General features: G+C 43.2%; 1 protein-coding gene across 1 annotated transcript; it reads left to right on the forward strand.

Annotated features, from left to right (window-relative positions):
• Positions 1-193: 193 nt before the first annotated feature.
• On the forward strand, positions 194-13,515 carry LOC6507275. The gene is made up of 3 exons (XM_001956311.4): positions 194-2,125; positions 12,074-12,325; positions 12,436-13,515. Exons 1-3 carry the CDS (start codon positions 508-510, stop codon positions 12,552-12,554), a joined length of 1,989 nt encoding a protein of 662 aa, XP_001956347.1. The 5' UTR covers positions 194-507; the 3' UTR covers positions 12,555-13,515.
• The last annotated feature ends 1,149 nt before the right edge of the window (positions 13,516-14,664 follow it).

A 14,664-nucleotide genomic window follows, 5' to 3' on the forward strand; every position in this document is an offset into this window, starting at 1 on the left:
AGGGAAAAGTCTAGTCCAAAAACTGTATCCTTTTGGAACCCTTACTATCTATATATAAAGAAAAATTTATAAAAGAAATCATTACCGTTAGTTAGATACAATTTCAAAGCCTGGCTATTACGCTTACGTTACCAAACGCACATCGAACTCGAACATTGTTAGTTCGACGCGACTTCAAACCTGCCTCAAACGACTAAGCCGCACCAAAGTCGGGCTTGCAGATTCCGCCAGACGAGTTTGGTCGATTGGGGCGAGCGGACGTTCCAGCGCGAGAATCGAGAACTGAGAATCGAGAAAACGAAAAGCGAGAATTGAGAATCGAGAACCGAGACATCGCCTAGCAAGACAGCGACAAGATATAGAGGAAAGATATCAAGTGCGAAACGGCTGCAATCGCGTGTGTGTTTAGCTTGTGCGTGAGCGAATGAAATGAGCCGCATTTGAGCGGTCAAGGGTTAAAGGGTTTCGGGTCTAGGGTCCAGGGGCACTGGGCTTTCATCACATCCAATGGCCGGCAGACGCCACCTGCTGCTGATCCTCCTGCTGGTCCTGCAGCTGATCGCCACCACGCCGGCGTCCCGCAGCCTCAGTGTGAATGGAAATAATATTTGGCGGCGGGTGCGGCTGGTGACCAGCCAGGAGACTGATCGCAATGCCTACCATGTGCTCAAGCCGACAAGCAGGAATGCCAACTCTACGACAACCACCACCAGTACTTCCACAACTTCTACAACTACAACCACTTCCACCAGCACCGCGCCACCGCCAACTAATCCACCTGGATCGCAGCGCGCTGCCAAGCAATTGGATCTCAATTTCCCGGCCGGTAACGTCTCAAGTGCCGCCCGCCTGGAAATGTCCACGGAATTCTTTGTGGTGCCCACTCTTTCGGCCAGCAGCAGTAGCACCACTAGCACCGTCGCCACGCCCACAAGAAGTCTGGGCGCCAAGGCACGAGCGGCTGGCACCACCGGAAGAGTACCTCACGGTAGTGCCGGTGGTCACTCCAACAGCACTCCACCTAGCATAGTGTCCACCCACCTTCCCTTCGCCGGACTTCGCAAGGAACCGTGGGTGGTGCCGGTTCTGGTACTGGCCACCCTCACCATGCTGATGATGGCCGCCTTCGAGATCTTTGTGCTCTTCAAGGCCTGGCGGACTTCGCCCTCCCGCAGGCACCTCTTTCTGGGCCAGATGCTGCTTCTGGGGCTCTTCGCATGCGCCAGCCTGGGTGCCATCATCACCGCCCAGCCCACGCTCCTCAGCTGCGGGGCCATCCGCTTTGGGGTGGGCGTGGCCTACGCCCTGGTCTTCGCCGCCCTGCTGGTCAAGTGCGTGTTCCTGATCAGCCTGAACGGCGGGGTGTATCTGCCAGCTCCATACCAGGGACTCCTGCTGCTCTTCGCCCTGCTGATTCAGGTGGCCATTGGGGGGCAGTGGCTGCTCACCCAGCCTCCGGAGATCTACACCACCAGTGTGCCGGTGATGGGCAGTGGCTTCCTCAGCACTACAGTGGCTTCCCAGACCAACTACTCGGCCCTTTTCTATCCGACGTCCTACACAACGCTGGATGGTACGCCGGAGATATACACCCGGATAGCGGCTGTCAGCACAATGCTGATTCCCCTGTGTAAGACCCAGTTTTCGGAGCTACTGTTCTCTCTGATCTACATTGTGTTCCTGATCGTCTTCATCGCGGTACTGGCCATCAAATCGCGAGGAATTCGGGACAATTACCGGGAGGCCACCTACATTGGACTGGCCATAGGCGGAGCCATTCCGATCTGGCTGGGCTGGATGTTGTGCGGACTGGCCGTGGCGGAGAGGCACAAGGATGCCTGCATAGCCTTCGGATTAGTGGCAACCTCTGCCACCGTGTTCCTGGTGATGTTCATGCCCAAGGGCAGGCAGCTGGCCGCCATGGGCAAGGAGGGATTGTACGTGGAGGATCGCGAGGAGCAGTTCAGTTCGTTGAGCCGTGCCGGATCCGGATACTCACCGTCCTTCTTCCACTTCAAGCCTATCAAGTACGGGGTCATGAGCGGATGCGGCCTTCCCAATTCGGCCTCCAACACGGCCCAGGGTCTCAGCTCTAAACACTGTTCCAGTGCCAATAACGGAGGTGGTAAGTCCCGCTTCGATTCTCTCCTCCGTACCATATATGTTATATGTATATCGGATATCCATTTGAATTTGTCACAATTTCTGCGGTGAGCAATCGAACCCAACTCAGGCAGCCAACAATTTCATTCCTGCCCTTGTCAGCTGTCAGACTCTGTTAATTTTGTAATAACTTTCTTTTCTTGCCTCATGTGCGCCGGGGGGGTTGGGGCTGGCAACCTCTTGATATCCGTACGTTCGCTCTTTCTAAAAGCAACAATAACAAAGTCAGCCGGGGAAGAGAAAAAGCAAAAGTCTTAACTTTCAAAGACAGCAATCTCCAGCAGACAGTAGCTAAGGCACAGTGGTTTCTAAGTAGACTACCTTTAGTAAGCAATTTTTGATTGCCAGTAATATTTATTTTCATAATTTATGAAGTTGGTTTTTTTTCGACTACAAGAACTCTTTATTCCTCTCCGATTTGAAAATAAAGCAACGATTTCTGTAATGTCTGGTATGGTTTTTTTATTTTATAAAGATATCCTTTCCAAATACCATCTAATTTTATTAATTCCATTCCATAAGCCCGCCCCTCATTATTATTTACTTCTCCATTGACTATGCATTTTTTTTCAATTAGTATGTATGGCAATTTTCCTTTGGATCTGCTTCATTTGTTTGTATGCAAATTTGTGCGCTTTCATTTCTTAGCCAGTCCCCATTGCACCGGCTAACGATTTTTCGCGGTGAATTTTCCGTAATTCCCAACCACTGTGCGACGGCATTAACTGGGCTTAAAATTGTTTTGCCAGGCCGTGTAATTGTTTGGCATATTAATTTTCCCGACGCCGGCTCCGTCGTCTGAGCCAAGTGTAAAAAGAGCACACATGCAGCGATCTGTCCGTCCGCCCGTTCATCTGTCTTTCTATATCTCCATTTCTATCTCTATGCTCGTTTGCGCGAGTCTTTGTCGCACTCATGCTCTTAGCTCTCAGCTTTCGTTTTCGTTGTGAGAACGTCCCAAGTTCGTGGCTTAAGTCTTTTGATTAGATTTTTGCAGCGGCTGCTTTGGCTACTGCTACTTGGCTCAAATCGTTTCTGATGATGCAAATAAAGCCATCAACACGGATAAAATTTATTATTTGGAATTTCACATCTGGCCATTAGGCGGTGTCAAATGTCATTGTCAGGCGGTGTAGAAATGGCGGCGACCTCACACCATCCGAGAGCAAGTGAAACGAGGCAAAGCCAAATCCCACAATGGCCAAAGACGCTAAATCAACAATACCGACTGTCAGTGCAATTTTTGGCAATTTATGAACTGCCTGACAAAAAACAATATTTGCGGAATATTTCTGTTTTATTATGATTATTAGTTTTGTTTCTTTTCTTTCTTAACAATAACAAACCATAAAAGTCTTTAAACTATTTCAGCTTTCTAATGAAAGCAAGAGTTGAGTGGCTTATGTGTGTGGCAAAGTGGAAAGATACTATGTGGTGGCGAGTTGGGTAAAGGAGGTCTGCCTGCACAGGGGTACTCCAAAATGTGCGTGCTTGAGCCATGTAACACTTTACGTAATTTAATTAAAGTAAATACATCACATTTTACGATTACAGTCAGCAAAAATAATTCAAATGGAAATGGGACAGGAAAACTCCGAATAATTCAAGTGGAAAACAAAGCTAAAATGTAATGTGAAAACACTTGAGCAACACTAAAAGGAATTGCTTTAGGAAGTATTTAAAATAATGGTAGAAGATTATGTTTATGGCTTGAGAATATATATATATATTCTGGCCTAAGTATAAAGCCAGAAATTATCCACCAAATTATAATAATGCTTAGCCCAAGTAGGAAGTGGCTTACATGCCTACTTGACGAATTCAGCTTGTGAGGCACGCAGGAAGGCCAGTACTACTGACTTGCCAATGGTTAAAGTTAATGCTGGATTTGAATCCGAATTCGGTGCTGGAATTGGAGTTGAAGTTGGTGGCACAGCCCACAAGCCAAAGTGCCTGTGGGCAGCCTGGCCACAAACTAAGCCTCAGATTCCGATTCCAATTCCAATTCCATCCCATGAAGAAAGCCAAAGACAAACGAAATATAGGTAGGTTCGCACAAATATATACATATAGATAGATAAATGAGAGATATAGTGCTCTGGCCCCGACTACACATATATACGTCAAACTGTCTGCAATTTAAAGTGCATTTGAGGGGTAACAGAAAAAAAAAACTATGGAAAAAATACTGAAACAGGCAGGCAGCAGAAGGCAGAAACCTTAAGAGCAAAAGACAAATGTCTGGAGACACACAAAGTACAACGAAATCAAAGTTGGCACAGAGCTTAACAAGCAAACGGAGCAAACATCAACCAAGAGCTGCAATCGCTGCCATTATCGTGCCCATACTCCCAGATCCCAGCTCCAAGCTCCATACTCCCTACTCACAGAGCCAAGCCAAACCAAACCAAACCCGATCCGATCGGATCCGATCCAATCCGATCCGATCCCCGGACATATGTGTGTGGGTTGTGTAGTTGTCTGAGCCAGGCTGATTGTGAGTGAAGTGAGCCAAAGGCAGCGACAGCAAGGGTTCCAGCTTGATTAAGGGCAAAGAAAGAAAAAACTGGAGCTGCATGTGGGCAGCAGCTAAAAATTTACATAAGCCACTGAGCCACAAGAGCAAAATCAAAAGTTTTTCCCTTTTTTGCCTTTTTCGTGCCATTGCTCTTGCTGATTGAAGAGCAAATGACTTGGGCAACGAACTTGACTTGGCTGGGAAGTTGACAGCTTAAGGAGAGCCCAATCATTGGATGTCTTGGCTCTGCATTTAGATGGAATCTATTTGAATGGTTCTTGATGACTTTCAGTAGAACCCATCTGATGCAAGCAGACTAGTAGAATGCTAAAAAACAAATGACTTAGAAAACGAGCTTGCACTAATACTACTTTGACTTGATAATTTCTATTGTTTAAACTATATTTCAATTGATTGAAATATAGTTACCTTAGAACATAAACCACAATAAATCATAAACTTATATAGTCCAAAAAAAGGAGACTGAGAATGAGTAAACCGAAACCGTAGAAAATATTGAATGGTATTTCTAATAAATCCATAATATCAAATTTCCTGCCAAGCCCTCGAAATCAAAAACCACATACAAACATATATGGAGTGAGTGTCTGTGTGGTCGTTGGCAGTAAGCAGTTCGGCACATAATTCACTGAGCAATTTGCAACAATAAACTAAACGACAGCTAACGGCGTTGACGCCAAGGAATGGGCCGGCCTAAAAAGAGGCCGGGGCAAGAGCAGGGGCAGGGGCACTGGCTGTGGCAGAGGTGGATCACTGCAGCTTGGGCAAAAGGGGCAAGGTAAAGTCAGAGGCCAGCCTCAGAGCGGCATTCAATGATTGCCACCGCCACGAAGCCAAAGTCGAAGGCGAGGCATAAACGCAGATTGACAGCATCAGCTTCCGCCCCTGCTCCTGCCTCAGGTTCCTGGCCTCCCAGTTCCCAGTTGGGGCCTGGCTCTTTGGGATCTGGGGAAAAGCAAAAGGATGTCGCGCGATCCTATATGAGCTGATTGAACGCGCACAAACCGCTCAAAACGACAGAGTTCAAGGTTGGCCCGGCCTGATTTAATTGAAGTCGCATTGTTGTAACCGCTTCGGGCAGCTGTCGACAACGAGCAGAGCCGATGACAGGCAGAGTCACAAAAATAGATACTGGTACATACTTCCGTTGGTCGCGGCCGCATGATGTTATCATTATACCCTGAAAGCCCCACAAGCTCCCCGGGTACGATACTGAAACTGCAACTGGAATGCTTCCAAAGATGCGCTGCGTGTGACCTTATCAGTCGGCAGAGTGTCTCATCTTCGACTTGGCCCTGGTGCCAGTTGGCCAGTTGGTCAGTAAGTAAGATGGTCCGAACCCAACCGGAGCGGGGACCATCAATCTGGGCATCTGCCAGCGGTCTTTGTTCTCCGGCGACGACGCATTTTTTTGTAATTTTATTGAGTGACTTTATGCCAGGCAGGCACATACATAAAATCAATCATTCATACCAGATCCAACCAGACCTTGGAAGGTTAAAGCTTGTCGATACACTCCCGAGAGCCGTGCGGAAGTTTTTGTCTATTTGTCTTGCATGTTTATCGATCGATGGGGATTTGTCAATAAAGAGCCGCCCCAGGGAGGCCACATACCCATTTAACTGTGCTCAGTCCAGAGGCTTGTTTTTTTTTCTGTTTCTGCTTCGGATTTTTCTTTTTTTTTTTTGCACACTTGAGGATCTAAAGCTTAGCTCGGGCCGAGTGTTATTGATGGTTACTTCCAAAAGGTTGCTTCATTGTCATAAACCAGTTGGCCAAATGAGAATTGGCCAAAGAAAGCCCATTTAGATTATTGATTTTATGGATTCGCTTATAAGAAATATTTGTGAACAAAAGTAATTGGAAAGTATTAGATTTCAGCCAAGAAATGCAAAAAAGAAAAGTTCGTTGCCTTGTGTTTTCAGAAAATATTATAATTTGCATAAATTATAATGTGTTTAAGGCGAAAAGAAGGATTTTAATGGCTCATTAAAGTAACAATACTGAAAGTTTGTTGCCTCTAAATTAAGATACAGAAATCTCTAAAAATGTAGAACATTTTAATGTTATCAATTTTGAAAAGTTTTCTTATAACAATCAACTATATCCACGTGCCTATCTTTATAGTTGTCTTTACTTATTGCTGTTCAGCCTCAAAGTTTATCTCTGATTGTGTGAGCTGTCAATTATTAGACCCAAATTTTAAAGCAATCTTAAGAAACCGTACCACAATTTCAATCATAGGAATTCGGTTAACCTGGCATTGTTCTTAACTCTAGAACGTGGCCCGGGGGCATCTATTGAAACTGTTCGACCAGCATCAGCTGTCGAAAATATGACATAAAAAAGATTCGATTAGCCTCAATTGTTCTAAGACCACTTCCAGCCGACGAAAGACTGAGGCAACGAACTTGAAATTGAAAAACCAAAGAGCAAAAACAAAAGAACCAAAATGAACACAAGCCGATCCGAGCCGAGCTGAGCAGAAAACTTGACAACAATGATGGCCAAGATGATGATCATGATGATGACGATGGCGTAATGTACAAATCTGTGAAGTACGTGTTGTTGAGTATCCGTATCCAACTTCAGTTTGCAGTTTACCGCGGCCACGGCTGCGGCCATCCAGCGCCTGTGTATGAGACTTAATATATGAGTTGGGTAAACGCTGCCAGCACGTGCTTGAAACGAGCGTCACTGTATATTACCACAAAATTATAGCGGTTTGCAATAAGAGCCACAGAGCTGAAGGCTGGATGCTGGATGCTAGCTGGAGCGATGATATTTAGTTTTGCCTAGAAGTGCCAGCCAGCCGGCCAGCAACGTAATCGATAACCAGTTCCGAATTGCGGCAATGAAACCGAAAGCGGAAAAGCCAACTCAGCACTCGGTTTTCTGCTACCAGCTCACAGCTCCTAGCCTGGCTCAAAACCCAGTATATTACAAGTCCGACCAGGCCAAGTCCAGTCAGGGCGACCGATTCAATCGGGTGGCAGGGGAGCCGAAAGCCAATGAGCCGTGTGCCAACTGCACATGCTCGTACGCTGGAATTATTACGCTAAATTGGCCAAGAGCTCGACTCGGCTTACGGTATCTTTGTCAGCACTTGCGGTGGCCGCCCAGGGATGCAAAAATCTGTAGGGCTTATAGAAAGGAGTTACAGATTTAAGGTCTTAACTATTTAAGTTTTAAAGTTATAGTTTTTGTAATATTTTATATTTTGGCAATGAGTTTTAAACACGATCAAAAAGAAAGAGATTTCTAAAGACCTACAACCTTTTACCGAGAAATAAAAAAAGTTAAAAACAAGTTCTTTAACCATAACTAGCCATGCTAGAAAAACAGTTATTTAAACTCTAGCCCAAAATTGGATAATGCGTTGCATAACTTCACGCAACCCCAGCTGAAGTGCTTCACTTAACTTAAATGTAAATTGAATTGTTGCAATTTGAAGGTCATACGCCCTTAACCGAAATATGCAAATTGGCGAGCGTTACGGGCATGTGAAAAATGTTTTTCTTCCGCCTAAAAATGGGAGGGAAAAACTGAAACGCCGCAGCCGCAGTTCATGACAATGAACTCTGCCTGGAAGAGTGTGTTGCTGGGTAGGGGGAGAGCTGGGGATATGGCTTAGAACGAACGTGGCCAATTAGTTATAATGCTGCTTCGTGATATCACAACATCTGGCAACTCACTCTCAAAGAGCCCAGACAACGGCAAAAACAACAACCTTTAGCTTCGGCTTTAGTTGCAGCTAGAAGCTGGCTAAAAAGAAAGAAAGAGTCAACGCTGGGCCAATAAGGAAAAAAAGCAGCAACGCTCGCCAAAGAAATTACTCAAGTCTGCAAAGTATGTAGCAACAAAAAAAATAGTTAGCTGTGGCTAGAACAGCAACAGCAACAAAAGAAACAAAAACAGTCAAGACAACAACATAGACTGTGGAACAATGACAATCTGCACGTAGCAATCAGTCAACGTGCGGCAGTTGGTTTAACTTTAACTTGTTGCCAGATAGAAGATACTGGGCTTACCATAGGGTAAGGAAGCACTTTCAGGGAGAGCGGCAGCAGAAGGCGGGGGGCGGGGCGATCCGACAAACTGCAAAATGCAAAACGTGGCTCTATGTCTCCTTAGCTGGCTACGTCTTGGCTCTAGAGATGGGCAATTTTAATGAATTTCCCCGGAGCCGGAGAAAGAGGCAGAAGTAATCGTAATTAAATGCAAGTGAGGAAAAGTAAAAACAGAGCCAAACAGAAAAGAGCAGAGCCGGGCTCACGGAAAGAAGAATTAAAAGTGAGGAAATAATGGAGAAAGAATAAATTGCCTCAGTTTAAATGGGGGAATAATTTATAAAAAGAATTTCTAAATTAGGCGAGAATACATGCTCCGGGCATACGTTTCTAATGGTTTCAGGAACTCATAACTTATGTTGGATAGAATCAAAAATGATTGCCATTCTAAAAAAGAATCATGAAATAAATAAATTTATTTATTTAACTTTTACACATTTCAACATATTTCATTTATTGCTGAGAAATCAACTAACTCTAGAAATTTTGTATTTATTATACATTTTATAAAGTTATGCTTTAAAAAGTTGTAAAAACTCTCATGGAAGAAAACAAGTTCGTTTCTTAAGTCTTTTGCTTGACAAGCGAAATTTTCAAGTTCGTTGCCTAAGTCTTTTCTGGAAAAGCAGTCTTCAAGTTCGTTGCCTAAGTCTTTTGCTTTCCTTACTAAAATTTGAAATTTTTCAAGTTCGTTGCCTAAGTCTTTTGTTAATTTCGAAAAAATTCAAAATTTGATTTATTATACTTTTTATTTAGAAGTGAAAAAAAGTTCAAAGAATAAAAAATTTTGTTATGGTTGTTATAATCCCAAAATTTTATACCAGAGGGCATTTTCATATTCATAATCAGGAAAATTTAGATTCAGAGTCACGTATTCCTACCATCTCTAGACAGCTATACCCTGAGCCTTTTGGCCGCCCCCACACACATAGATACATCGCACACACATAAAAGATACTACCACCAACACGGCAAAGCGGAACACGCACACGGACACCAAGCTCCGAGACTGGTCATACATATTTGCACTTAATTAGCGTTTTTCGTTACATTTCGTCCCGTTTCGTTTCGTTTCGCTGACTGACAGCTAAGAAGAAAAACCAGGAGCTCGGGGAGGAGGCATCAGCTAAAGTAACATATTTAATGCTGGCGCGCATAATTCATAATGGCCAAATCAGCAAATGAGCTGACAGACAGCACAAATCAGAAGCTGCGGTTAAGCTAGTGAAATAAATTTTCTCGCTGCTCTTGGCCAAAACGGAATTAAGCCAAATTTGCCGCTTCGGCTGGTTTAGCGCCTGGAAACTAGTTTCTTTCTTGTGTGCGAAATGCAAAAGCCTACACATAGATACGGTTACGAACGCAGGTACAGAAACAGATACAGATACTCACATGCATTTTCATTTTCTGACACATAATTCTACATTCGAAGCAGCAACAGTATCGGAACCGGCGGAAAAGAAGTTTCAGAGCCGTGGATAAAAACAAGCGAGCTTAATTGCAGTATTTGTTCTAAGTTAATTAGAAAACCAAGACCGCAAACCCAGAGAGCAGGAAAGTGGGGCTTGTAGATACAAAAAAAAAGGCCAGGGGGTTGGCATGTGTGTAACTGCTGCATTTAACACTGTCAAGAGTTCAGCGACAGCAGCTTCAATGCCACCGCAGTATTCCCTGTTTTTCCAGCTTCGTTTTCGGCCTGTTTTTCTGCTCTCAGTGATTTTTTCGTTTTTTGTTCGGCCAGTTTTCATGTCATTAACACAGTTTGCCACACTCGTTTCATTTGGTTAACTCACAACACAAAGCTGTTGAAAATATAATAATAATCGTAAGTTATACCCCCCAGCTGCTGCCGCTGATGGTTGATTGGCTCACATTTATAAGGCTTAGAGGGGCTTCTTGTCCAGTTGTCAGCCCAAAACTGGCTGCTAATTATGACAAGTGGACAAAAGTTATAAATAGCTGAACAATTACGTCTGGTTCTTATCGAAAAGGGAAACTGGATTTCGCGGAGTGCGAGGGTAGGGCACATAATATGCATAGAGTTGAACTGGTTTTACTATCATTATCATATAAAAATCACATAATAAAGAAACATTGCAACTGCAATGGGCACAGACGGTTTAAAAAAAATATGTTTTATACTTGATGAAATTTCTCTACTTTAACTTTATTAAGCTCTTGGGTTAATGAAGGTCACTGAGCAGAAATGTGTGGAAACGAGCGCAGAGTCCATTTGCAAATCCAACACAAACCTATTAAGATTCGAATGAAAATCGTTTAGGGTTTTTTGCCCAATCGCCCATAAATGGGGAGCTCACTGGGAAACAAAAATAAATGCACACCGAAGTTAAATACAGTCCAGAGTGAGACTTTCTCTATGGCTAGAGGGTGTAGAGCTAACCCATTGACATGAAATCGTTTGACATCATTAAGATCGTCATAAATTGGCCGGCAAAAGTGTGAAATATGGCAAGGTAATTTCCATGAATTTGGCACATCTGCGTTTGGGTTCGGGCTCTGGGTCAGGCCAATTATGGCTGACCATGGGCAGAAGTTGTGACATCTATGCTGCCAGAGATTTATCTGACAACATTTGGCTAAGACTTGGTTTTAAGCTGCACTTTAAGCACATGAAAAATATATAAATATATATTTATTATTATTTTATTTTGTTTTGTTTATTTTTTATTGTCATGTCATGCATACATATATCATCAAAACAACCGCCAAACAACATCAACAACGTACCCAAAAAACGACATTATCATCATCACTGCAACGACAACATCATAAACCCCGCACATATCTCCTTATCGAACTCCTCCTCCATCTTCTCTCCCCAAAACTTTGTCACATATAATCAAAAAAAATTCTCGACACGCTCACGACACACTCACACACACACACACTTGCATATATCATTACATAATCCATCCGTGTTGTTTTTGTAATCTTTTCCATTATTATTATATTCATCAATCATTTGGAACCTTTTTTTGTTTATTTACTTTGGTTGACTCTTTTGGTTTTGTTTCCGGTATTTCAACCTTTTTGAAACTTAATTGAATTTACATTTATTGTCAAAAAAAAAAAATCAATAATTATTGTACATATATTTATCCTATACGTAATATTATCAATACGTGTGTGTGTGGGTCACGACTGGTTTTTGTAAATGGTTTGGTAACGTTAAACACGGCTCTGGGACATCCCACCGCACGCACCCACACCCACTCAAACACCACTATCACCTCAACCACCTGAACCACAAATCCCTGCAACACCGCACCGCCGACCACAGATCGGGTTGCTCTCGTCACCGCCGCACCGCCGAGCTATACGCGTATGTACCACTATTTTCCAGCACACCTGAGCCCGCACCCGTTCTGTTATTATCCTCCTGCACCACCACCACCACTGCCACCGCAACCACCGCCACCACAGCAGGCCGCACCGCCCACGCTCACGCCGTTGACCCTTAAACAGCTGGGCAACTCGCTAACCTCCATGACACAAGCGGCGCAATTGGCCAAAACGTTGCGCTATGCGCCAGGTAATAATTGACAATTTTCTTTAAAAATATATTATATACTTTCCTTTTTAATCTAACACGAAAGCCACCTATTTCCCCAAAAATTAAATCCTTATTCCACTATTCAACAGGCATGTTTATACGACCCGACGAAACAAATCTATATACGACGCTGGAGCCCACGTTGAGCAGCAATCCGAATGTCTACTTCCAGCGAAGTGGGGCCGTTCATCCCGGTATCCTGTACTAAGGATAACCAATCAACAGCAGTCCGTTAAGGAGTTAAGAAAAGGAAGAATCGAGCATCGAGAACACTGGAACTGAGTATTTTTTCTACATTAAGTTACGGCTCCCAAGGAGCAGCAATAAGCGATTTGATATTCATTGATCATTTCAAAATAGTGTAATATTTTTGTCATAATTGCTAAGCTCTTTGCATCTAAGTTTACGAATTACAAATGACATAACGAACTAGTTAATTAAGGATCAGATCCAAGACGAAGCGAGGAATTTTGATATATTCCGAGGGATCGGTTGGAGGAAGAATTCTCCCAAGGCGTTGCAATAGGGAACTGCAGTGTGTAGTCCTAGTTAAGATAGATCGACCATCTTCACTGGTTACATTTCACACATTCGATTTAGTAATGATTTTATAGAGAAATAAATAATAATATGAATGCATCAAGAGCAGTTGCTGGCTTTGATTCCTAAATAATTTTAACAAAAAACTGTTGAAGTAAGATTACTTTTGGTTTGTGATTTAAAAGTAAAATGTACTTTAACCTAATCGACTCTCAAGAATCCGAAAGCTATAAACAGCTCTGCTTTTGAAAAACTCAAAAACTGAAGAGTAGATCATTTGTATAGGATACTCAAGCAAATGAAGAGATCGTTTATTTTAATAAATTTAAATGCTGTACGAAATGATGTACATTTTTCAACCTGATATAAAACGTAAAACGACAATCTCCTCTCCTTGATCAACTTGATGTCCAACAAGGCTTCCTAGCCTTATGTTTATACAGATGTTTTACCCCTGCAAACACACATATACCAGTAAGTAATAGACTTAATAAACATTTGTCTAGCCAAGTAAAACGATCGCTTAAGCAAACACGAAATGTTGTACATATATGTAGCAATGGCCCCGAGCACAAACACACAAAATACACACCGAGCCAATCTCAATAAAAGAAAAACAAAAAAGAATAACAACCTGCCGCACTCTCAATTGCCGCACACACACAGTGCCACATCGACATCATCAACGATGACGATTACAATTACAATTAAGTATAATTGCAAATTATCGGCATTGCAATGCCTATTAACGCCTGGAAAACATGGAATGACGGCCGGGGGGAGGTCGGGATCTAGGATCGAGTCTAAGGACGGGGAGGATTATTGGATGCCAACGCGGCGCTGCATGTTTCAAATAATTTGTTAACGCCTTTCAGATTGCGATTGGATTGGGTGCAGAACAGCGTTTGGAATAGATAAACGTTCGACCATTATCGCCGTTTCTAAGTGGTCCATGGACCACGGTCTATGCTCCATGGTCCCTGGTCTATGGAGCAATTCCCATTGCAAGACACGACGACGCCTATGCCACTGAAGACTTGACCCCATATATGGCGAACGCTCTCATCTAGGGCCTGCATGCCGAGGGCGTGTTCGCCAAGAGGATGCGATGTGGTCGGTGGACGGAAGGAGTCTCTTCATCCTCATTCTCATCCTCATCTTCACATTAATTAAGTGCAACAATGCGGTGCGGATAGAGTAGCAAAGGGCGATGGGCCGAGGGGGCCCTCGTGGCAGGCTGGGTTGGCAACATTCGCATCCACATCTCCAGGCAGTCACATCGTTCGTATTAATGACATTTCTCACGAACATTTTACCAGAGCAGTCAACACAAGGAGCTCTGCTTTTCCCGCAAACACTGCGAAAAAATAATCCTTGATATTTAAACTTAAAATATCAAAGTAACACAAGAAGAGATAAAGATATAGTACGGGGTCATGAATAAAATATTGGTCAAGAACAAATATTGGAAAATCTTACAAATAATTTTGGTTTCAGCTTTAACAAATATTGATTAATCGTTTCAAGTATTCCGCTCGGATCGGAAATATCGAATGAGTATTGGCGAAGATATGGCCTTTGCTGGGAGCCATACAGTGGCTCCAAGCTGTTTTGTGCATTCTTGAAGGGATTCCAGAAAATAGAACAAAAAATTTAAAAAATATTAAGTTCTTAGATTTTGATGCAGATTTGTCAAAAATCGATCCACAATTCGTTTGCGATATTCCGCTTAAGAATCAGATGAGTATTGCCGAAGATATGGACTTCGCAGGGGCCAT

The sequence above is a fragment of the Drosophila ananassae genome, chromosome 2R, assembly GCF_017639315.1.
Source record: "Drosophila ananassae strain 14024-0371.13 chromosome 2R, ASM1763931v2, whole genome shotgun sequence".
Classification (NCBI taxonomy): domain Eukaryota; kingdom Metazoa; phylum Arthropoda; class Insecta; order Diptera; family Drosophilidae; genus Drosophila; species Drosophila ananassae.